Below are 26,686 nucleotides of genomic sequence, written 5' to 3'. Positions count from 1 at the left end.
TCAATGTGCGGTTTGGTGAGTGCTGGCCATGTGTTCCCGAAGTGCCGGTGGAGCGACCGATAGCACGGCACACTGACATTTTGGGTGAGCCCTGGTAGAGTGGTTTCTGCTATGCCTTGAGTTGGGAGACAGCTGCGGGATTGAGCGTTGTGGATCGCGAGACTGGCTTGCCCGAAGCACACCACCTGAATTTAAGTCGAAGTGGAGGCGCCGTCATCTGGTTGCCTGCTCTGTTGAACACATTGAGTGCAGCGTGGACCTCTCGTGTGGCAGGGACTGATAGAACATATAGGCCATAGCGCAGAGTGTTCAGCAATCAGAATGAGGAGTTTGACTAATGAAAGAAGGAGCGTGGGCACCACAGTCTGGGCCAGCCACGCCCACATCACATACCGGAAGACAGAATTGTACGGAAAGAAGCCCGACTGCAGCAAGTGTCTACATGTGCTAGACCCTGCATTAAGAAGCATGCTGTAGGAAATTTGGACTCCAAAGCTTCTCGTTCCCCCTTCTTCCTCATTACTGGGATCCCCAGGCCAAGACAACTCTACCCATTTATGGATGGAATTCTGTTTAAAAAGAAGAGAATAGTTGTGTGATGCCCAAGCACATTCTGGTTGAGAATATCCCGCAGCAGAGGATCTCTACGCCTGGTGTGTGTTCCATTCGGTCAAACTGCCCACGTGAGTGCAGTTGAGCCTCCTGGACCATCCTTTGGATGGTAACTAATCGTTTCAACAAGGGGTTGTGGCTGCGGATATACACCCTATAGGAATACTAGAGTGGCCCACTGTTCTCATGCCATTATTTGTACTTCTATATAGGCATTGATAGGATTGTATCACGAGAGAATCAATTAATGTGTGTGTTCTCGTGTTTTACTTAGTGCACAAATGACCGACATAGACATGACAGTTCCCTGACGAATTTCCTTTACTTTTTTGTTTATACCCCCTCTTTTTGTTGAGTGGTTGACGGAAAGAAACATGTTGGATAATTGTATGTTGAGAAGGGTGTGTATGAGATGTGTTGAACGAGAGAATGCTGTGTATGTTTGAGAAAACCCGGTGTTACTTTGTTTAAATTTTTGCAAAATTGCACTTGCACATGACACTTTATGTGCACAATACCTCAAACTTGTAAGAGAGCTACTTTGCTCTGTCCTGTACACCCTAGACTGACGGTTTTATCTATGTCATTGCACTGATGTTTTTCCTTTTTTCTTGTCCATTATTGCTAACACTGAAGAAACAAGGAGGGTTAATTTGACAATCATCAAACTATATTGTTCTCCCTCTCCGAACTACTCTATGTCAGTACAATTTCTTCAAATGTACTGCTATACTCTTCAGTGAGTGTATGATCTGTGTATAGATTTTCATGATCATTTGTTATGAATATTAATAAAATTGTATATTTTTCTAAAACATTGTCTATTGATTTAATGGAATAAGGGCAGGCCTTGTTCTCTCAACCCTTTTGTTGACCCGAGGTTACCTACGTCGAATTCAAACAAGATACCTGTCGGACCTGTATGTTTAGTTCTAAAGGTTAACCTTTTCTTGAGGGTGGTCCAGCACAGGCTTTTCTTCCCTCTTTTCCTCCTCAGTGTTATTGGGACCACAGTCTGGGCACCAGGAGCTGGGCTGATGCAGCAGACTATGGTTGCGGGAGGCTTGGGTGCTGAAAAATGCTGACTCTGGCTGGGTGCGGGCGTACTGATTGGCTTGCACACTTTATCTTTGGTACAGGTAATGTAATTAGAGCACATTTTGAACACTTGTCTTGGTGAACCCGGGATCTATTGGCAGCTAAAACAACAATGTGAATGTGCAACTACAAGGCATAAATACATTTTCAAAAATTGATTAGCAGAGTTTGATAATTAAAATTTTTTTGATTAGCAAACAGACCCATTTGATTAGCAATTTTGTACTAATATTGTTCATGCCATCAGAAGTTATTAGTACCCAAGACATGAAATGATCAACAATACAGCAGTTTTGCATACAGCTGAAATAAGACATGAGCTAGAGGAGTCAGGCCTTGCAAATTCTTTAACATTCAGCTAGACATGCAGGTCGGGGAACTTAGTTTCCCTATTCAACCTAAGAGAAATGCACTCGACCTATAGCAATGGAGGACAACACATTTCAAATGCGATTAGTGTACAATGGTGCATGTCACTACAACCCCACTATGTTTGGCACAGTGATGCCACCCAGAGGCCATCCATGCATAGTGAAACTTTTGTTTGACATTTACTGCTAACAAAGTAAATGTTAAATAAAAGTTACGAACATCTCATACAAAGTCTACTGGCCAGTCATATAAATGTACTCTACTATGCGAGTGGGCGAAAAGACCGAGCCACAGCTGAGTGTCTATATAATGTAAAATGTTAGCTGCATGAATGGACACAAATAGGTATGATAAAAAGGCTCTGAAAACAGTTTGGCCAGCTGTCTCGTGCAGGTGGTAATACACAATGCAGTCATAATCATAAAGCAAAGCAAGCTCTGGAGGCTAACTACAGTGTTTGGTATTGCAATAGATCTGTAGATGTGCAGACTGGATGGGACTATTGATCACTACTTTGCGTAAGCATTTAGTTTGCTTTGTTTATTTATGTACGAGGAAAGAAAGACAGAGTGGATTGCGTAGCAGGCAGAGAACTGCGCAAACTAGATGGAATATTGTAGTTTGTGGTCATCTCAATTTCAGGGTACCTGGTATAAAGCAACTCGGTAATAAAATAGAATATCAAGGAGTATGTAAAGGAGTATCGGTTCGCGCATGGGTTGAGCACCAGTTACAAGATGTATGCAACCTGCAGGTTACAGTACTAGGTTTGCCCTCAAAAGCATTCGATCATGTGATCTTGTACATTTTCAAAAGTGTTCACTTGTCAATATGATGCATCTTCCCCAACAAAATGAAATATTATTGACAATGAAATGTATATAAACTAACCTAAACTTTACTGTAAAGCATGGAGATGATGCAATGTTTTACAGTCTCAATACTTTAATCATGCATTATGTAACAACCTACAATTTAGGAATGGTATTGCAGGACTGTCTTTTAAATAAAATATAAAGTTGACACATACTGGTCTTTGCCAGACAGCATATACAGAAAGCTTAATAAAAGTTGCATCCCGATTATTTCTGGTGTGCAATTATTTGAAAAAAAAATTCTTGCCTAGCACTCCTGCACATGCCTTTGGCATTAAGTGGAGGAGATGATTACTGCTGCACTTTCTCTCCATTAGGACTTGAAGTGAACAGAGAAAAGAGGGGGAAGAGAGCACAGAGGGCAAGAGAGGAATGCAGGGCGAGCTGTGCTTTCATTGAAGAGGGCAACCTAAATAGCTATCTTTGCTACACGTGTCCATTTGGATAGCAAACTGACAGAATTTCATAGCAAATTGCTATGCGACACTGCTTATTTTATGCCTTGAACTATGGGAGGTAATGTGGGAGGGAAGCTTATACCTCTGCTGCCTATGATATGGATGTTCTCTATAGTTAAATGTGTACTGCTGCTACTTAAACTGGGGGTAAAGGTTTTCCTGTCTTGGCTTCCAAACTCTCGAATGCCCTGCCTTCAGACCTCAGAACTGAGCCAGCTTATTGGGCCTTTCGCAAAAAACTAAAAACATGGCTAGTCTCTCAAGAACTATAATTACTGAAGCAACAGACTCCTAACATCTGGAGGGAATCCCGCTCACCTCAGCACTTTAATTATTCCATCGTCTGTACCATTCATTGTACCAACTATCAATGTAAGTGCACCAATTTATGTCAGCTGTCAATGTAAACTGCTCAGCATTATGTTACACCTATAATGTACAATATTGCCCTATACTCTGTATGTACCTGTTTGTAATGAAAACTACCTGAACTTATTCTTTTAACATGTACATTTGTGCTGAGATACCCTTGGGTGAAGAGCACCATACAAATAAAATACAAAAGTCGACTACTTAAAAGAACATTGCTCTGCTGCCAACTATTCTGGTCCCATTTTGTAAACCAGGGGAGTTTGTACTGCTTTTAAGCCAGTCACTTTTGAAGGAGGTTTAAAGAGGCATGTATCGCTACAGACTTTGCTGTACCTATTACAGTAACATGGAAAAGGGCATGGTCAATATTTGGGGGTCAATGTAGAAAATGACAGATGCATGCTTATATGGGAAATGTAGAAGCACTGAAGCTTGAACTATTAAACTATTTCTGAAATACAAGACTGTACATGGCATATTTGCCTTTGCCTGTGATGTTGGACCTAGGCATGTGAACCTGTTCCTTTTATTTCAGGCAGCATGCATTATTGGGAGGCTGGATGTCGGCAACATAACCTGAGTCTATGGCAGTATTTCTGGCATACTATTAGCAAGGTTTTTCTTTTTGCGGCTTTCCCTGCAGCGACATTGATGGATGCCCCCACAACTTTCTCCTATGGTTTGAACCCTGTCCTGACCTTTGGAGGTGTTGGGGAAGAGGTGGTCGTCTTCTGCCCCTCTCATCCTTCCCGCACGGACCAACCTCGCCTATGCTGTTGGGGAGGTCAGGGTGTTTGGGGGGGGTGGGGGAGACGTCCACCTTCCCGCCTATGCCTGATCTGCATTATTAACCTCTCATTACTAACAAAAGAATCATGTAACCCAGCCTTATTGAAGCTCAAAGACTCCATCTTTGTAACACACCAGGCACCATGTTCTACTAGGCCCAAAAATTATATCTAAAAGCCTTTCTCTCCCTCTGCCCTGCAACTCACACTGCCAGCCCGGGCCCCCAGCCCACTGCCTCCTGCCAGCTCCGCAGAAACTCACTTGTGGATAGACCGCGAACAGAGGCTCTTGGAATACCACGGGCACGTGAGTATTGATTCCAAGGGAAATAAAGGAGGGGAAGGCATGGAGCAGATTAATTAAGGGGAACACGCAAGGTTTGGTTGAGAGTGATTGAATGGAGTGATTGTTGAAAACAAAGCGATTTCCTTTTTTTCATGGCCATTAGGTTTTTATAAAAGAGTATGGTGAGAAGAAAAAAAAAGAGGAGATACGGGATCCTAGCTCCGAAAGGGGGTGGAAGGCGGCGCTGCAAAGCACTCTCCCAACCAGTGCTCGAAATAAGTGAGGAAAAGGAATAAAGTAGGAGCCTTGTATATTTAGTAGGCTCTGGAAATAGTAGTATTCTATTATCTTTACGAATCTATAACTCTTGTGGAGGTAGGCCCAGGAGGAGCAGGGGTGATGGAATCTTGAGTGTGGGAGAAAATAACCCAAGGTTGAGTAAAAAGGGCATTAGGGGCATATGGGTTTATTTTCGAGTGTTTCATGTTATTTGTTTGGTGTTGTCGATATAATCGTTTGTTTGTCCTGTGAAAATGTCCAATGGTTTACATTTCATGTATCTGACATGACAATGCATAAGTAGTGTTTTAAAGTAAACAATTGAAAACTGTGATTGATACGTTAGAGGTTTAAGTGTCATGGGAGAGAGGAAATACAACATAAGGAAAAGGTCCTTTGACAAATATGGGTCTCGACATGTCACTTTCACACATTTGTAAGCACCTCCCCTTGTACAGTAACCGAATAAAAAAGTACCATGGACGGTGGGTAACTGAAATTAAGGGGGAGAAGTCACCTCATATCTGGCCAGAAGAAGGGTCTTTCGACAAAGGGATATTGGACCATGTAGCAACTTACTTAATGGCAAAATACACAGGGAAACAGCTCCAGAATAGACCAGAAGTGTTAGATTTGTGTAGGATGGTCAAGGAAACACCACCTACAAATAAACAGGGAAAGGAAATATAGAGCTCATAGCCGTGCCAACCGACGAAGGAGGTGGTAAGGGGAAAGAAAAGGAGGAACCAAATAAAATATACCCATTGCTTGCAAGACCTGTAGAAGGGTATGCAGACCCAGTGTATGTGCCAGGGGCAAGTACACCAGTAACACCGGTCACTGAACCACCTCCTCCATATGTTCCATCACGACTCCTGCCCCTGCAGGGCCCACCACTCGAGATTTAGAAATAGTGTCAACATTCACTCAGGCAGAACTGGCCCGATTACGAACACTGTGCGAAACAACGCGGCCCTTACCGGGGGTGGGCAACCACCATTACAACCCACGCTAACAAGTACTGTAGCATTACCAGGATACTTATGCAAATCCGGGGATTTCCTTTTTAGAATAGACAGCACCCCAGTACGGGTAGAACGGGAAGGTGAAGTGGAAAGCGTGGGATATGATACAGTTGCTTCCGAATGAGAGGAAGAATGTTGGAGTGATTTTGATGAGACCGACGAAGCAGCAGTCGGAGGGGTGCGGCAGATTCAGTGGGCCACCCCACAAGTAACAGCAGTAGAAGAAGGCTGGGAGGGAGGGCTCTGAAACAGGTTAGGAGGAATAGCACTGGCAAAGAAGAAAGGAGTGAAGGTACGTAAGGGGAAGTTGAGATCAAAATTACAGATGCCCCTCATCCACAAGGGAGCAGGACGACCCCATTATGTGCCCTGGGCACTGATGGCTAAGAACAATCTCGTCAAAGCACTTCCATTGCTTTCAGCAGGTGCGGGGAAAAGGATACATGCATTTTAAAAGAATACAGAGGGATTTCCATTAGCAATTGGAGACATTAAAAGCCTTTTAATATCTGCAGTGGAGACTGTAGTAAAGCTGCTACAAATAAAGCTTTATAACTTTATTCGAGAGCTCCCGGAGCACAACAATGTCCGGAAGATCACTCTCACTCTTCTTACCATTCTCTCCATACGTATGTACATTCCAAGTTAAACATTCCACTGACAATGATGTCAGTGACTACCCAACATCTCCCTTCCTATGTAACACAACAATAGGAAAGTGGAAGAAAGGGGAGAAGGAAAGAGAAAGGAGAACAAAAGAAGAGAGAAAGAGAAAGTAAATATGCATAAAATTCTTAAGCAGAAGATAAACCCAATACCACAATAGAATGTTGAGTAAGTAAAAAGGATACACGAGGTAGATCCAAAAGCTAGTAATAAACATAGTCATTATTGAAGTTACGAATGATTTTCCGGTTCCTCCTCGATAGTCCCTCATTTGGGGTTCCACCTTTAGTGTTACCGGGACTACTGTTAAACTCCTTGATCTCCTGATCAGGTAGTCCTGCCACTCACGGATCACTATCCATAGTAGAACCCATATCCATGAAAATGTCATCATACACCTCATTAGGTGTTCTTATATTGTTATTCTTGTCCTTACTCGTGCTTGGTATATTGAAGTCTCTCTCAATTCTCACCAGATCACCACAAGACCATCTTCTCCCATGCTCAAAACCACTGACTTGCCATGACAACTCTTCACCCTTTGCGGCGATCTGAACTTGGATTCACCCTTGAATGTTTTCTTTGGTTCTCTAATGCACACCCAGTCTCCTTCTTTGATTGTCATTTCCTTCACTCCGTTCCTGGAGTTATAATATTCTTTGTATTTGACTTGCTTTTCTCTTACGTTCCTTAACCCTTTAAGTGCCATGGGTATTTCTCCCCAGTGCCAGGGCCGTTTTTTGGTGATTTCGGTATGTGGCCATTCAATGGCTTGTAACTTTTTTGTTACATGAGATATCTCGGCCAAATTTGGCTCCTTTTTTCCCACATGTAGGCGGAATCCTAGGTTGCTGTAGTGGGGTGAGAGAAAATAACCAAAAAGGGGGAACATTTTGGGTTTTTTCAAAAAAATGCCAATAAAATGATGTACAAAGTAGCCTGTGTATTTTTCCTTGTAAGAGCTAGGAACGAATGGTTTGCTGTGCTGAATTCCCCAATTTCCTGGCTTTCAAGAACAGGTTGAGTGGAAATGTAAAAAAAAATATTTTGATGTGGTTATCAACCGTTTTGTGAGAGGTAGGCGATTTTGGCCATTTTTGCCAATTGGACATGCATGGACGGAATGGAAGAAAAGGGTAGGAAAGCCGATTTGGAGGACAGAAAGGCATATATTTCTGAAAAGTAGACAAAATTCCAAGTTTAGGAAGGGGTGATTTTCATAGGTCAGGCAACAACTAGGTATGGGAAACTGCCATAGATTGGGGGAAAAGCGGGAAAATGACAGAAAAAAAGGTATGTGTTGGACATGGTTGGCTTGGTACGGCAATGGCTTCTATGAATTTTGAGAAAAGCAATGCTCCGCTACATTCCCCCCGACTCTTGCAGTTAGGAGAGCACACATTTTTTGTAGTGTTTTACAAAACAAGCAATGCCAAAGCCAAACACTGAGCCATGGTACACAGGAGTTTTACGCTCACGGCCTGAACAGACGCACTTAGCATGTGTAAATCGGGAAAACCAATGTGGTGAGGAACGGCAAGCATACATTTTTTGAAAGAGCACAGGAAGACCTTTTCAAGGGTAGGTGACTTGTGCAGGTTACACAAGTTTATGGTGCCTAAAGCAGCGACTAAATGTAGGTCTTATTTGGGAAATTAAAGGGTTGTGTGACAAAGGGCACCAGCAAATGGATCAAAATGTTATGAAAACCACACAAACACAACACATGGCCTACCGTCCCGCGTTCCCACAGGTGTCCCGATGAAAACGGTACCTCACATGTGTGGGTGCACCTACCTGGGCGCCAAGGGGAAAGCCTAAAACACAAGTAACCCCAAGTCTGTTTTCAGACCGGAATTTCAGACTCTCTGTCGACCGGCACACCATACAGATATGGGCCTCGGGTGTCCAAGCCACCAAGGAAAACAGGGAACCCCATGCATTTCCGAAAAGAGGACACCTGTGGGAATCCGCAGAGTTATGATTTGCGCAAATCGCCCCAGAATTTAGTACCCAGAAGCCCCGGCAAAGTCCGAAATGTGCCGAAAAAACCCACATTTTTCACTTTGTCGGGGGTTCTGGGTAAAACATTCTGGTCCGCTTTGCGCATGTTGGACCTCTGTGGATTCCTACTGGTGCCCTCTTTTCAGAAATGCATGGGGTTCCCTGTTTTCCTTGGTGGCTTGGACACCCGAGGCCCATATCTGTAGGTTATGTCCCAAAACCCTTTTGTGGTTATCAGTGGGTTAGCCTTTTCCCTTTGCAGCTAGATTGGTGAACCCACACATGTGAGGTACCGTTTTCGTTGGGACACCTGTGGCAACGCGGGAAGGTATGAAATCTGTTGTTGGCAGCGTGTTTCCGTGGTTGAACAGAGTGAAATGTCTGGAAATTGTGTTTTTTACCCCCAGATTTGGAATTTGCCGGGGGTTCTGGGTAGTAGATTCTGGGCCGATTTGCACAAGTCAGACCTCTGTGGATTCCCACGGGTGTCCTCTTTTCGGAAAATGCATGGGGTTCCCCTTGCTGGCTTTGACAACCTAGGGCCAAATCTGTAGGTTGCCCACATGAACAAAATGGGCAGTGGCGAAAGGCTTGGGGTTACCAGTGGGTTACCCTTTTCCTTTTGCGCCCCCGTTAGGTGCACCCACACATGTGAGATACCGTTTTCATCGGGACGCGGGAAGGTAGGCCATGTGTTGTTGGCGACGTGTTTCGGTGAGTGGACACAGGGAAATGTCTCTGAAATTGGCTGGAAATGCAGAGAATTCTCAGACATTTCACTCTGGCCCTCTCCCCCCTCAGGCAATTGATGATAAACCGAGGACAAATCTAAGGTACTGAAAAACTTAATTGGTTTCATGGTTGTCCACAGTTCACTTATGTTCGGAAGGGGATGCCCGTCAACCCAAATGTTCTTATTGAGGTCCTTTAGATCTACACACATCCTTATAGAATTGTCAGGTTTCCTTACTAGCGCTATTGGGGCAAGCCACTCAGAGCATTCTATGGGTTCTTTAATGTCTTGTTCACATAAGCGTACAAGCTCTTTCCTCAGTGCTTCTTTCTTACCAACCGAACACCTCGAACTCTGTGTGCTACAGGTACAGCACCTTTCTTTAGAACAATTCTATGCTGAAAACCCTCCAAAAGTCCAATCTTCTCGGTGAATACTCTGGGGAATTGTTTCGCCAGCGCAGCTTTGGTATCACTGTTGTCTTTAAAAACACTCAGTATGGGAATTTCTTCACCTGGGTGAATTCTTACTCGAAGAACAGCTTGTTCTTCCCACCCTACTACAGATGAGCCATGTCTCGCTACATAGAGTTTGCAGTATGTCTCTCTATCACGGAACTTAAGCTTCACCCATGTGCATCCAATAATATCTATGGGGGTCATTCCATATCCTGTCGCCCTCACACAAGCATCCTGTATATGCTGCATTTTGCCAGACAATTCTCCAGTCAGGTTTTAACATCTACCATGGTATATGGGGATCCAGTATCCACCATGATGGGCAAGGATATGCCATGTTTTTGCATGTCAACCCATCGCCCCTTATTTTGCCGCAGTGATGAAACTGTGAGTATCTGTACATGTGCATTTCCTTGGTTGATAGTGAGCATACCACCACCTCCTTGATTCTCTTCAATACTCCTTACAGCTCCTGCGGGCATTCTGTTGAACGTTTGTCTGTTAAATCTGCCCACTTTGCCACGCACATTCCTACAGACCTTTGCAAAATGTCCTACATGACCACATCTGTAGCATTCAACGGCTGCTGCAGGGCACTCTATCACTGTTGTTTTGTTTATACCAGCCACATTTTTGGCAGCGTCCATAACCTCGATTGCCATATCCAGAAACCCTACCTCTTCTAAAACCGGCTCTGGCACTATTGGTTGACATTCTTCTCACCATTGCTACCAAGGATTCCTCCAATTCTTCATTAGGCTCATCTTGAATGGTTTTGACTTCTTTACTTTCCACCTGGACAAACCTCTCTTTCATGCAACTGTCACCCAATTCCATGCTCCTTGCTATCTCCATAGCCTGTTCCAATGACGGGTTCTTAGTCTGCCATAATCTCTGCTGTATGCGTGGATCAGCTACATTCAAGACTAGTTGGTCTCTTAAATATTCATCACCCACGCCGGTAAAATTACACGTTGACATGAATCCTCTCAGAGATGCCATATAGGTGTCAATTGATTCCGTCTTTAATTGTTTCCTAGAAAAGAATGTGTACCTTTCTAGTACAACATTAGTCTTGTTGCCAAAATGTTTGGCCAATTTCCCCAACGCAACCTCAAATTTGAGGATACCATCACCAGAGCAACCTTCTATATCATCCAACTCAGGGAGTGACCTGAACATTCTTAGAGCTTCTGCCCCAACACAGTTAAGAAGTGTAGCTTCTTTGAGGTCATCATTGAATTTGTTCCCACCAATAGCCCTCAAATACACCTGGAAGCCATCAATCCATTGCTCCCAAGGGCACGTGGGGTTCGCAGGACACGGAAGAAATTGCATTGTAGGTGTAACGTGCTGCATGACGTGATATAGGCTTGCTTTCCTTTTTTTGTCTTATTTTATATTCTTTCTTTATTATACATTCAAGAACAAAAGAAGAGGAGAAGATTTATTTTTTTCTTTTCGTTTGATCCATGGTGTGTGTAATGTCCTTACTTGCAGACTGGGTGGTATGGGTTGCACAGGTGATTTAATTGTCTGGTGCTCTGGTATTAAAATCCTCAGATTTATCCCACCTCTCACTGTTCTGTTCGCTGCTGATTAATCCGACAATATTGCGCCACATGTGGCCTTTGCTTTACTTATCTCATGGCTACCCCTTTAACATCAGTCATTCCGCAGAGTTTTCTTTGCTCGACATGCGTCGCGTAACAGTTTATGTGCACGAACGTGGATGTGACTGTGGATTGGCTACTAGAGTAACCAGAATGCGACTTCATGTAAGAATTATGCACAGCGTTAGACGCATATTCTTCTGTGATATTGTTACGGCTTCTGCCATTATCGTAGTATGGTTGCTATAGCAACATCAACACATTTCCCCAAAATGGCTGCACGTAACTTTACGTCCCAAGGTCCTTTCCTCAAAGATGTGGAGTTGCCGTTCATATGATGCGCCTTTATCGCTAAGCGCTTCCAAAGAGATCACTTTTTTCCTACCTCTTGTGCTGCTGGAACACACGATAATGTTTCATAGGGATCGCGCAAGGTTCCTTTTCATTGGCAGCGAACCCAAATCTTCCGTTGCAGCCTGGTATCCATCTGTAAACACAGGCCCGCTGCCGGCCTGTAACATTGGGTGAGGCTTTTTCCCTCTGCGGTCGTGGAGGGAGCTCCGGGGCCTTGCTTAGGTTAAAAGCTAACCTTGTCGCCAATTGTAGTAAAGCTGCTACAAATAAAAGCTTTATAACTTAGCTTTATTCGAAAGCCCCCGGAGCACAACAACGTCCGGAAGATCACTCTCACTCTTCTTACCATTCTCTCCATAAGTATGCACATTCTAAGTTAAACATTCCACTGACAATGATGTCAGTGACTACCCAACAGAGACCAAGCAGGCGCACTGTGGGTGAAGGCAGAGTTTCCGGGGTGACCATGGGAAATGACATGTATGACGGGGCATCCATTAACAATGTAAGGGCACAAGTGTGGGATGTACTGCGGAGGACCTTCGCTGACACCCCAGATATGCACTCTGTAATGCAATGCACCGTGGGAGATGAAGATGCTGCGCAATTCATTCTTCGGGTGCAGGAGCTGTGGCGGGCGAAGACGGGCACAGCCAGGGACCAGTCCACCTCCCTATTTCATTTTATCATTAAGCGAGGTCTCCCAAGGGAGGTACAGAAGGCCCTTGATAGAATAGCTGGGATAGACGCCACGGGGTGGCCAGAAATACAAAGCAGCATAGTACACCACTGTAGGAGTATCAAAGAAAGGGAAAAAGAAATAGCTCAGAGGAGATTAGCGGACGAAGCAAAGCTTGTGCAGAGTAAGTTAGTGAAGGTTGCAGCAGTAACTGCAGTGCCGCCCTTGGAACAGGAAGGAGAAGAAGGGGAGGGGCCACTAGTGCTACAGGCTAGGATGGCAGCTGCATGGGCAGACAATGGGCAGGAGCAATGGGGTGTAGTGGAACGGTACATGGGACCCCAATGGAAGGGAAGAATAGCAAGAAGAAGAGGTGGGTATCAAGGGCAGCGAGGAGGAGGGGGAGGATATGGATACGGAGGACAAGGACTAAGGTGGGGACCCAGACTATGTTGGTTGTGGGGAAGGTGGGGACACTTTGCAAGGGAATGTTGTATCTCACCTGTGGCCAATTACCAGAATACCCAGAGGTACAGCAGTATGGGCACCCACACCCAGGAAGCCCATATGGACTCCCTATCAGCCCCTATGAACCAGATGGACAGCCTGAGAGCAGGCCCATACCAGGGTACAATACACTAAGACACCCCCCGCATTGTTTACAGACATGTCCAACTTGTCAAAAACAAATGGCAAACACACATGCAAATCCATTCGCCACTACAGCTAATGGCGCACCAGCGCCTTATCAGTATGTGTGTACTGAGTGAAAATGTTTTCTCCTGCCCAGGAACGAACACCCACCTAGATTAGGACAGCCCACAGAGAGCACTTGCGTTTCCAGTCCTATCCACAACCCTACATCCAGACGAGGAACCACTGGTGGGGGCAGAGATAGGAAACAGTTCATCTTTATGGTGGACTCGGGGGTGGGGGGGAGTGGAGAAATAATGTCTATGAGAAGGTGATTTCCCGATATCTGGCAAAAAACTCAAGACGCAAAGATTCTCTGGGGCTGTGGCCACGGTTCCTTACACAGAAGAGTTAGATGTTACAATTGGAGTAAAAACATTCCGAGCAACCCTACTCTATCATGAGAACTCAACTGTAAAATTTACTGGGACAAGATTTACTAAGTAAACTTAATATGACCATCGAATTTACAGACATGGGGATAATATGCTTCACCCCAGGCATGTGTTCCATACGAGCAATGCTACTCATAGAAACGATAGCAAACGAAACAGCCATCCGAGGGGTACCAACAAATGCAGACATTTTTTAATGGCATACAAGTGTTAGCAAGAGGGGTGCCAGAGATCACACGTAAGGAATGGGGAGTGCCCTCTGATTTTGTTTTCCGCCCAGTAGCTACCCCGAGATATTGACTGACACCATTCTGTCTCTGGATCTACAAGGGGTACAGGTTTCATCAAAACTTATTGTGGCGATTGGCCTGGACATGCAAGGTTGTGAGTGGCGGACAGTACTGTGTACTGACCCAAACATACAACTGTGCAAATTGACTGATGAAGAGTTGTTCACCGACAATGACACTGACCGGGAAATAATAATGGGGATATGCATGCCTCGTCACAGGATACAAAACAGACAAGTAACAAACCCCCTCATGGCCATTGTCAGTGCACCGCCATCTTTTTGTGATGAGAACTTACAGCTAGTGCCACCAAATGTGCGGCCTACAAACCCCCATGATGTAGGGTTATTGAAAGAAGTAACCCCAATAAAAATAAAGCTTAAACGGGGGCAGTATTGCCCGGGGTCAGATAGTACCCCCTATCAAGAGATGCTGCATTGGGCATAAAAGATACAATCCGCGCACTCCTACAACAAGGCATCATTGTCCCCTCAAACTCCACGTGCAATACTGCGATTTATCTGATTAAAAAAGCGAAAGGGGAGGTCGTCGCATATGTTGCAAGACCTTCGCCCACTTAATGACATTGTCCAAAAAGAGTTGCCTCTTGTTCCAAACCCAGCATCCATTCTGTGCAGCATTCCAAAGCAGGCCACGCATTTCACAGTGGAGACCTGAAAAATGCATTCTTCTCAGTACCACTTGATCAAGAGTCCCAATACCTAACAGCTTTCACTCTAGGGGGGAAAGGTATGAACATTGCTGATTACCAAAGTGGTACTGCGAAAGCCCAAGTATTTTCAACAGAATATTGCATGAAGATCTCAGCAATATTGCTGTTCAGAGCACCATCATTCAATACGTTGATGACATCCTAATGTGTAGCGAGGGGGAATAAATATGCAGGAAAGACTGTTAACTTACTCACATTACTGGCTCACAAGGGGTACAAGGTGGTTGAGAACAAACTTCAATACTGTCTGGAGAACGCTGACATGACACATGTTTTGGCCATGCCCGATCATTAGCTGTTTTTGGGGAGAAGTGGCGCAGAAACTGGCTGATAAAGGGGTTACTCTTGTCACAGACACGGCCTGGGCCTGCTTGCTGGGCGGGTTTCCTAGGCCACAGAAATTCAGGCATATTGAGAAACTGAGAAATCTGGCGTATGTGCTGGCGAAACGTAGGATCGCCATGGGGTGGAAGAAATGCCACAAACCCAAGGTGGATGTTTGGTGGAAGGACTTGCAGAAATGGGCGGAGGCTGAAATAGTGGCATGGCAAGAAGCGAGTAGCCAGGCTGATGAAGGGGAGGCGGGCACCCTGTTGGCTTGGAAAATGCTAATAGCAGAATTGTTTGGAGTAATATCAGATCCAACAGACTCCAAAGAGAAAGAAACCCGGCCACAAGTGCCAATCATTGAATGAGAGTGACAAATAGGCACATGGGGGGAGGGAGGGGGAGTGGGAGCAGTGATTAAGACAACTTGATGTGTACTGGAACTGTTATGATTATGCTGCTTGTTTGGTTTTTGTTGTTTTGTTTGCATAAAATCAATAAAAGACATTTAAAAAAAAAAACTTCAATACTGTCTAGCTGAAGTGTTGTATCTGGGCCAATTGATCTCGAAAGATGGCAAGAGAATATTACCCGACAGAGCAGCAACAGTGCGAGCAGCAGCCAGACCCCACACTTAAAAGACATGCAAAAGTTTCTTGGCATATGTAACTATTGCATGGCATGGATTTTAGATTATGCTGCCTACACCCGACCACTATTACAAGGACTAAAAGAAGCACAGAAAGAACACAGCAATAACAGACACATGAAATGCATAATGCTTTCACAACACTAATATGCACAGCCTAGCCACACCCGATTATGATCGGGAATTTTTCCTGTTCTGACATACAAATGTGAGACTGATGACTGCAGTACTGACACAAAAAACATTATTGGGCCACAAACCACTACCATACTATAGAGGTACCCTCGACTGAATGCAAGGCCATTTCGCTTGCGAACAAGCTCTTGCAGCTGCAGCCTTTGCCATTGAAAAAAGTGCCACAATTGTGAAGGGATACTCCGTCACATTGTTTGTCGAACACTCCCTGTTTGCCATACTTGAATGGTCCAAATCCACGCTCACGACACAGAGGGCTACAGCCTATGAAATTATCATCTCAAGCCCAAACATCCATGTGATTCATTGCAAAACGGTGAACCCAGCTACATTTCTCACAGAGTCATGCACAGTAGAAGATAAACAGAACCACGATTGTGCAACTTATGAGGGAGAAGAAGATGACCTTCCCAAAGCGAGTAAAAATGCATTGAGCGAGGGAGAGGTGTACTTTATAGATGGATCAGCATCCATTTGCCCGGAAACCGGTGAAACAAAAACACATGTTGGGGCGGCAGTAGTAAGGTTGGAGGAAGGAGAATACGAAATACTGATACAGAAATGACTGCCCATGCACTATTCAGCCCAAGCAGCAGAATTAGTAGCATTAATTGAAGAGCTCCATGCAGCAAAAGGGTCTGCAGCAACAATATATTCCGATTTAGCATATGTAACCACCACGGTAAATGCGGGACTATCTAGATGCAGAAGAAGAGGGTTCAGGAGGGTGGATGGGTCCCCTGTACAACATGCTGAATAATTGCATAAAAGCACTTGCAGAGCCATCAGTGGTCGCACTCGTAAAATGCCAAGCCCACACCAACACCAGTGACAAAATATCACCAGGGAACGCAGCGGCAGACGCTGCTGCACAACAACCAGCGTGTTTTCAGAAGGAAATCACAACAGAATGTGTGTTTAAAGGTAAAGTAGAAGAGCTCAAAACAACTGATATAATGCACTCCCAGTAGCAGAGAATAGACCACCAAAAGAAAGCACCACAGTTAGACTCTGGACGAAACGGGATGCACACAGTCACCCACAGACCTCCTATGGAGACAGGACATAACGGGAAAGATAGTGTTGCCAGTAGAATTATTGCAAATAGCATTCCAACAGTCGCACTTTGCCACCCAAGTCTCAAAACAGCATATAGCTGAAGACATCCAGGAGGATTGGTTTGTCCCAAACCTCCAGGAATACCTCACTAAATTCACTAATGAATGTGTCACATGCCAAACATTGAATTCAGGAATGACACTAAGAATGTTGCGAGGAACACTGCCCCGCCCGTTGGACCTTTTCGTGAACTGCACATGGAATACGCGGACATGGGAGAAAGGTGCGTTGGGGCAAGGTATCTGATAATAGGGGTTTGTCCCTTTTAACGCTGGGTGTAGGCCGGCCCTGCGCCAACCCAGATGTGAAGTGTGTAGCAAAATTCTTAGTGAGGGAAGTGTTCCCACGGTGGGGCATATGCGATGTCATACGCTCTGACAATGGGACACATTTTGTAAATGACCTTTTCAAAGAAGTAACTGCATTACTGGGAATAAAACATAAAATGTGTTCAATTTACCACCTGCAAGCGAATGGGGTGGTCGAAAACAAAATCAACTACCTCCTCAAAAGCAGGTAGTCTAAACTTTGCCACACTCTCAAAAAGGAACTGGGTCTATTGCCTCCCACTGGCCTTAATCCAACTGCGCACACAGCCTAGTAAGGACCACCATTTGTCCCCTCACAAAATAGTAACTGGAAAACTCATACAAACGCCACTGTCCCCAGTAAGAATATTGTCTAATGCTCAGAGAACGGCCACATTGTTGAGAGAGGAATTCAAGGAGTACCTTACGTAGCTCACAAGGGCTGTATGAAAAAATGCAAAACAAACAACCCCACCATTTACCAGGGAAACAAACAGATACTCCGACTGCCTCAGCAGACAGCCCAACACAACCTCTAATGCCTGGGGAACTAGTATACGTTCGCTGCTTTGTAAGAAGGTGGAATTCTCCAAGATTTCATGGCTCTTATGAGGTAATATATAGTACACCTTCAGCAGTAAAGGTGAAGGGCCTGAAGTATTGGATCCACCCGTCAGGTGTTAGAAAAGCCCATGACAGTGTACGACCGAAACAGTACAACCGGACGGACGTGAAGTAGCAATCCATTAAGTACTGGGTAAGACAGTATAGTAACAGCTAGACAACAGGAGTATGGAGATTAAGAGAAATGTGTATATATGTATGTATAATGTACATAGTAAGTGAAAAGTAATGAATCCTCTCTCTCTCTCTCTCTCTCTCTCATATATAATGTTTCCATGAACTTGTACATTTACTCTTACTGCTTGTATCGCTTACTCAACTGAAAGTGTGTTTAGCCCATTCTATCCCACGCTGTAGGTGCTACAATGGCAGCGATAAGGCCACTAACTACTATTAGAACTCAGATAGCAGTAGGACTGGCATAAGCACCACTAGGGCATATTCGTATGATTGTGGCCTTTATTTTACAGCCATTGTATTTTCTATAATACTGTTGTGTTTAGGAATGTACGGGAGTATTTATTTTATTGTTGGTGACATAAAAGAAGAGGGGGAGGGGGAAACTAATATGGAACCACAATACCTCTTTAAACCTTACTACATTACCCAAAAATCGCACAATGGTGTCACCAGAGCATGGGCTACTTGTAATGAATGACAGTGAAAAAGAAATGTAGATTATGATTATTCACCTATTCAACCAATGTTTACAATGCCACAAACTCACTCGCAGACAACCAGATACCCTGCCTCATATGTTAAAAATGTGTATACTTTATGCCTCTTACTGACACATCAGATGCCCCCCCAAGTGCTCAATACTGGCAGCTTGGCAGTGATACCAATGTAAAATTAAATGCAGGTCTTTTCCCTATTTATCGCCTACATGCTTTTACTACATACAGAACGTTGAATGTTGATAGCCAACAGTACAAAGGGCCATCTACTGGTGGTAGAAATTAATACAGACGAAAGAGGAAAATAAAGCAATACAAATTGATAAGGAAGAGGCTCTTCATCATCCAGACCAGTCTAACAAGTGGTACTCTGACATGAGCGCCGCAGGGAGACAGGCCACAAACGGTAGCTGTTATATGTGTTCACTAATACCAAGGTTTTGGTGCCAGAGGAATCTCCCCTAGTGGAAGCCCAATGTCTCATTCATCTCGCACGATGTAGAATCAGGAGCACCTTCCAGGCACACACAGTAAAACTACAATTGCTTCCTCCTGATGAGAAGATATGCAAGAAGAAACATGAAGGCGCAATATGCTTCAAAGAGCTGTTCTTAGCAATAAAAGGGACAATGTTTGCTGAAAATAAATGGCAAGATGCAACGGTAAGGTGCAAAGCCGAAGTGCTGCGTGTGCTATCGGACGAAAGACTGCAATGGATGGAAGATACATGCTTTCAGATAGGGTCCCAGCACATCGCAAAGCTAACATAGGTCACTGCTCTCGAGAAACCAATAAAGATCCAGCATGAGGAAAAATACAAACTTTGCTTTCACAGGGTCGGAAGAGTACCCATGGGTTCAAACTCACGCTGCAACAGAACCCTTGTCATCCCCGACATGCGAAAAGGAACTGCAGCCTTAATGGCCCCTTACCGGGTGTGTGGCAAACAGGCATACTTGCACCGCCTGTCCTCATTGAGGGGCTACTGTGCTTTGGAAATGCCACACTCAGCACTGCTGGTGATTCCGGAGAAGCACATCAAGGGGCAAGGGGTGCCCAACCAACTGCAACCGGCACCCAAGATTGCGACTCAAGAACCCCCCCCATTTATGACATACTATCGGAAGTCAAGCTACAGCATCAAGTGTCACGCAGAAAGAGAGCATCCAACGACCTCTCTAAAGACTCTTCTGACCTCTTGGCACAGATTCCTGATCAATACAAACTCTTCAACTCAGCAGAGACATTCTTTGCATCACTGATCCCCAGCATCCAAGCACGAGCAAATGCCAAGTGGCTTCAAATAATTTGATGGGAGCTGATCCAATTGGCCAACAACACTGAGGAAGGGTTCAATGTCATCAATGTAGAACTAAGAGCGCCGAGACTGATGACAATGCAAAACAGTTATGTCCTAGACCTCCTCACAGCAACGAAGGGAGGTGTTTGCCGAAAAATGGTGAGTGCATGTTGCACATTCGTGCCTTCTTCAGACGCTAAAAATGAGACACTTTCACATGTAATATCAGCTGTGCATGAACTCGGAGTATGGATGAAAAAAGAAGGTGGTTTTCAATTCAGTGACTGGTTCAGCGCAGCGTTCGACTGGGTCATCATGGCTCGGGAAAGCAATGAAGTTACTGGTCCCCATCATAGTTTTCCTTCTGCTGATCTTCTGTGTGCGCCAGTTCGGAGTACGATGCTGTGCCGAGGCGATTCCTAGTAGTGCGATGTTCATGGTGACTATAGGCAACCAAAATAGAAATGGGAAGATGCCTCATGATACTAGGGAAGAGCAAGTACAAACTGGTGAGAATGATGAACCCAAATATTGCATGGTGGCCATATACAACACAGGGGATGTAGTGGATAATTTATGGCATATCACCTTCCAACAATCCCAAGATCTAGACACGTATAAGGAGGTGTGTGTGGGTTGACCAGGACGGGGTTGTATTTATACGACATGTACTCCTGAAGAATATGCATGGCGGGGAGAGAGTTTAAGAAGTGTGTGCCGTGCATGGATGCCAATAAAAGGTACCCCCGCCTGGGATAAGGCAGTAAAAAGGGCAGAAGAACGCAGACATACTGGGGGAGGGTATTTGTTACTTTAGGAGTAACGAAAAGGGGGAATGTTGAGGGAAGAGGTAGTCTTCTTCCGCCCCTCTCACCATTCCCGCATGGTTGGATCCCGCCTATGCTGGAGAGGGGGTGGGAGACATCCCCCTTCCCGTCTACGCGTAATCTGCATTATTACCCTCTCATTACTAACAAAAGAATCATGTAACCCCACCTTATTGAAGCTCAAAGACTCCATCTTCGTAACACACCAGGCACCATTTTCTACAAGGCCCGAAAATGATCTCTAAAATCCTGTCTCTCCCTCTGCCCTGCACCTCACACCACCAGCCCAGACCCCCACCCCACTGCCTCCTGCCAGCTCTGCACAAACTCTGTTCGCACGGAAGTCCAGCCATCCAGGCCCCTCTGCTCTTTGATACAGATACACATCTGACCCCCCACAGGGACCAGCGGAGAACACCCGCCATAGCCCTAATCCCATATACCAATATATTCTTCTTAAAACTAACATGCCTATTTGTATCATGAGGCATCAGGTAGATCAAACCCCCCCCCCCAAGATGGACACCTGGGTCGGGGACACAGGGTTTATGGGTACCGGGGTGCAGAGGGTAGAATGCGTACCTATAACTTGTTGGGGAACTGTGAGAAGCACCCTCATTCCTGCCACACTTTTAGGATTGTCATTTGTCTCACGCTCTCAGATCCTGTTGTTGTAGATAAGCCAGCAAGGAGTGTATCATTTTACTAACACGACCTTCACCCCACAGAGATGAGCCCACCTGACCCACGTGCTGCGGGAGTGACACCCAAGCAACAGCCAATCCAACATGGTCATCGCCTAAAAATCTATAATGTACTAATGAGTCAACCCAATTGTATTGTAGAATTGTGTACTTGTAACGTGGCATCATCAATGACGTTTTTCTATCTTAGAACGTGCTGCCCTTGTAATGTTTGACAGAGCACTCTCTGGGCAGCAGAGTTCTCTGCGTGTACAGTTTATCTTATTTAAAACTTTGTTCCACTTGCAATCTATCTCCTGGTCTCATTCCCTAGCGGGTTGTGGCCACTATTCGCGGTTTTGGAATTGTGTCAGGGAATGGGCGCCTTCAGAGGCAAAGCCATTTTGCTTTGCTTTCCTTGCTTCACTCATCTCTTTTGGGGAGTGGGGGCGGGGCACTTGTCACCCCATATGACTACCATAGTAGAAGAGCCCTGCCCCTTTTTCGGATTACTTTGTTGTTTTACTATAGCATACAACAGTTTACAGCGAGTGCTGCATGGGGTACTCTGTATCGCTTTTTTTTTTGCAACTCGTTACATGTGTTGATGTTTGCAAAGCGGGCTGGTGGCTGCGGATATTGGTCTACCTTTTTTCGTTTTTAACGCATGGACTTTTATGCATTGCCACACAAGTACCACCTACTCAAAATGCCGTGCCACACGTTTTCGCCCTGTCTTTTGGCCCGCTTATGTCAAGAAATGCTATACATGGGGAGCCCTTTCCCCGGCTCTGGTTTGAGTTTACCAGGCAAAGTGGCAGTTTGTGCATCCGTGCGGATATGTGGTTTAAGCTGCCTTGTCGCAATCCACATTTCAGCCAGGGGATGTGGGGCAAGAGGCTGTCTGTCTATGGTTGGACATCCTTTGCCAGTTTGAATGTCTAGCTTGATTTGTGTGCTCCTCTGCATGCGGCTAAATGTACTATAACACCACTGCATAGTTCCTTAAGTTTGCCTTCCTGCTCAGCTTGATAGAGGTTGGCTAGATAGTATCGATGACCCTCCTCCATCGTCCTCTCAGAATCTTCCCACAAGCCTGGTGCTTAAATCAACACATACTAAAGACGTAGCATGGATAAATGTAGTACTTCAAGAAAAAGTTAATTTTGTAAACCGTCCTAAGGGGAGCTAAGTACTCGTGTTAATCATTCTTGGCGCGCCCCCAAAAACTGGCGGCTGGGTCCATCGACCCAGGCATCATGGCAATGGCAGGCACAGGAACCTTGTCAAACTCGACCACAAATGCTGACTAGTACCCTCTGGAACTCGCGTGGGGGTAGGCTTTCGGCCGAGGCCATATTTGGCCTTGGGGAAGATCCAGATTCGTGCAATGTAGAGACAGGATCCTTCGAGTTCCATCATTGACCACGAATCGAATCAATAGGATCACCGACAGAAAACTGTTTCGTGTTCTGGACCCCAGGATGACAGTCAAATTGCCTGCTCAGCCTATTCCCCGTCCCCCCACCCCTTATCCCGTATTCTGACCTCACTGAGCAGCCGCAGTTCCCCGTGCTCGATCTCATAAATCTGTAGGACTCCAGTGCCACGCGGATAATTTCCCAGGCAGACGAAGCGTGCGCTGCGCGGCAGCCACTTGCAGTCAAAAACAGTGTAGTTAACGGATTTCTGAACGTGGCAAATTATCTGGGGCTTCTCTAGAGGACTGCACATGGTGCCGTCTTTGGTTGCAGAACTCCACTACTCTGCAAGCCACTTCCCTTGACAACAAAACATTGCAACGGTTTACGCCCCCACCTATAAACAACAAAGAAGGACTACTCCCTTGAATGTCAGTGTATCCGAGAGAGTTCGATTTTAGTACTGGAGCGACTAGTTCCCATCTGAGAAACGGACCATAGCAACGGCCCGCCCACTCTTCTTCACGTGATTTCCCACGTCACCATTGTGATTTTTCCGGAGCAATGAAGCGGTTCCGGGGCATTTTCGGTGAGTGCTGAACGGGATTTTGGAAGCAGGAAGGCTGAGACTGCCGGTGTAAAGTCGGAAAATGCTCGTGGTCAGAAAATGCTTTGCATGCTTACTGCGCATGCGTAGTACGTCTGCTCAGTAATGCATTAACAGGAAATAATTTTCTGACAGCTCGCAACTCTTTTAAAAGCACTCAAAGAATTCGAGGTTTTAGAGGGGAAGGGGGCCCGTGGAACAGGGTTAGCTGCAGGAGCTACTGCAGAGGCATCGGTCGGAGTCTGCGGCTAGCCACGCCCCCTATAACACGGTTTTTAATGTTTTATATATACTGCGCGGCAGTAATCCCGTAGAACTGTCTGCTGTATGCCTCCCAAGAATACAAACGGCCTGGCACTCAGATTCTGATGTTACAATGGGTTTTATCCCTTCAGTGCGAGTAAAACGGTCACCTCATGCATTCCCCTAAATGCATGCACATTCGTAAATTATTGACTCGCTCAGCGTCCCCCAGCGAGAGCCATTGAGGCGCTGGGGCTTCATCACCGAGACACAAGAGCTCGGGGTGAGGTGCGCATAAACACACTCCTGTCAGTGAGATACACTTTCTTTCATCTGTAAGATACATAAACTATATTCAGTCAGAGGCCAAAAGTTCCATAAATGACACACACCCTCCCCCCACCCCCAGTAAAATGTTCAAGCAACCTTTAGTGATCCACACACACTCCTTTCAGTGAGATGCTTAAGCGACAATGAATGCAATGCACAAGCCCCTCTTAACGAAATCAAATGCCCACTGAAGTGTGATGTTGAACCCTCTGATATAAACTAAGCCTCCTTCCCCATAAGGAACACTAGAAGGTAGGTAGTTTACATGTAGGTTTATTTATCTTAGTTGGCAAGTAGAGAAAGCACTGGGACGTCCATCCAGCCCAGCACATTAAGTTCAACTGACACCAGTGGAACCCAGCACTCCAAACAACCATCAACACTCCACCAGAATATCAATGACATCACCACACCAACACTCCACATGGAATGTAATTGACATCACCCCACCATCATAACACACACATAGGCACAATCCAGCCCAGCACAGGTTATGACATATCTCCTTCCCTTACACTAACACATCACAACACCCCTAACGCCACCGACCACAACAGTGGATGAAACCTCACTCATCACGCAGAACTAAATATCTTGTATCAACTCAAACACTTCCCAACTGAGCCCTTGTGCTACACCACAAATCTAGGCAAAATCTCAATTGAAAACACAAAACAAAACCCAGAACTCTGATCCTACCACAAGACCACTCAAGAACACACTATCACCATAACCTACCTATGACCAGACAGCACCTAACTGCCCCTTCACGAGCACACAGACATCACCTAACTGCCCCTTAACCAAAACATACACAGCACCTCAGTGCCCCATTGAAACCACCAGACAGCACCGCACTGCCCCCTTAAAGTAACTGGCCAGCTCTAACTGCCCTTAACCAAACTTGACAGCATCTCAAAATAACCAGAGAGCACCTACCTAACAAAACATGACAGCGCCTCGCTACCCCTAACCACAGCCATTTATTTATTTATTATGATACAGTTTAAATTATAAACTTTACACAAAATATAAAATAAATATCATGTAATTAAAACATAGCATTAGTATAAACAGAAAAAAATAAGAATAAAAACATTAAGCATATTTTTTTTTTTATACATCAAATATATACCACATAATTATCTATGTAGCAAATACTATCTACAAAGTATTCAATTGAGAACTGTTACTTAAAATGTTATATCCAGTCTGCCTTCAATCCTCAATCAGATGGTATACAAAGCAATCAGCAGGTGCATACTGTTAGTATTAACACAGTGGTTCCAAAACAAGTCGTCCTTAATGTAATCACTATTATGGACAAAACTATCCAACAGAGGAATAAAGGTACTAGCCATCTCAGGGCATTCAGTCAAAAGATGCTTTGCTGTCTCCAACTGATCTTGAGCTTTGCATAGTCGGCATATTCGCAGTATAGCAGCCAACTTAGTTTGTCTTCCTGTGACCATTCTCGTGGGAAGTTGCTTCAGTCTAAGTAGCAGGATAAACCGTCTTAGTCTAGGTGATGGGCAGATATTCAAATACCTCTGAGGTTTCTTAAAGTCATATAGTCTATATTGTACAAACTTGTAGCTACGCAAACTCCTCAGATGTTCACAATTCTCAGTCCAATCCCATAGGCCTACGCGTTTACAAAGAGCCCTTTGAACTTTATCAGAGTACTCCCCCTCCCTCTCTTGCCACCCAATATCCGAATATAATTTTGTCATCTGCTCAATAGTTGACATACCAAAATTCTCCCTAGCCATTTCTTGATAGACAGCTGATAGTAATCCATTCCTAGTGTCACAAGTGCCTAACACAGCATATCAGCAACTTAGATAGCATCTCAAAATGACCATAGAGCACTAACTGCCCCTTAACCAATAACCAAAACATAGAAAGCACCTCACTGCCCCTTAACTCAAAACATGAACAGCGTTAACAACGCCCCACTGCTCCTTGAAACCACCATGCATCACCTAACTGCCCCTTAACCAAAACATAAACGGCACCAAGCAGCTCTTTAACCCCAAAGTAGACAGCCCAACTGCCCCTTAACCAGACCTTAGGCAGCACCTCACTGTACCTCCTGGAACACGCAACACCTGACGGTCCTTCCTAAAACAACTGGACAGCACCTCACTGCACACTAGATGCCCCTTAACCACAACATAAACGGCACCAAGCAGCCCCTTAACCAAAATATAAACAGCCTACACTGCCCCACAAATGGACAAAAAACACCTCAGTGCCCCTTGGAACCACCAGATAGCACCTCACTACCCCTAAAATAACCAGAAAGTACTAAACACCCCTAACCGGACCCTAGACAGCACCTCACTGCCCAAATCAACAACAGCACCTTACTGCCCTTACGACTGCATCACCACATAGCACCTCACTACCCCTAGAATAACCAGAAAGCACCCAACTGCCCATTAACCAAAACCATACATCACCTAACTGCCCCTTAACCAAAACATAAACGGCACCAAGCAGCCCCTTAACCAAAATATAAACAGCCTACACGGCCCCACAAATGGACAAAAAACACCTCAGTGCCCCTTGGAACCACCAGATAGCACCT

General features: G+C 45.0%; 1 protein-coding gene across 2 annotated transcripts in view; it reads right to left on the bottom strand.

Annotated features, from left to right (window-relative positions):
- DNAAF10 (dynein axonemal assembly factor 10) overlaps positions 1–23,339 on the bottom strand; it is a 437,693-nt gene extending 414,354 nt beyond the window's left edge. The window contains exon 1 of one of the 2 annotated variants that reach the window (XM_069608145.1): positions 23,041–23,339. In XM_069608145.1, coding sequence (XP_069464246.1) covers positions 23,041–23,226 — 186 coding nt within the window. In that variant the 5' untranslated portion in view covers positions 23,227–23,339. The remainder of the gene's footprint in view (positions 1–23,040) is intronic. The other variant, XM_069608146.1, reaches the window with a different exon arrangement.
- Between the last annotated feature and the right edge of the window lie 3,347 nt (positions 23,340–26,686).

This window comes from Ambystoma mexicanum, chromosome 4q (assembly GCF_040938575.1).
Source record: "Ambystoma mexicanum isolate Mex_15411 chromosome 4q, UKY_AmexF1_1, whole genome shotgun sequence".
In the NCBI taxonomy this organism is placed as follows: Eukaryota; Metazoa; Chordata; class Amphibia; order Caudata; family Ambystomatidae; genus Ambystoma; species Ambystoma mexicanum.
Note: the sequence above shows the minus strand (reverse complement) of the source record. Positions and strands in the feature narration are given on the sequence as shown.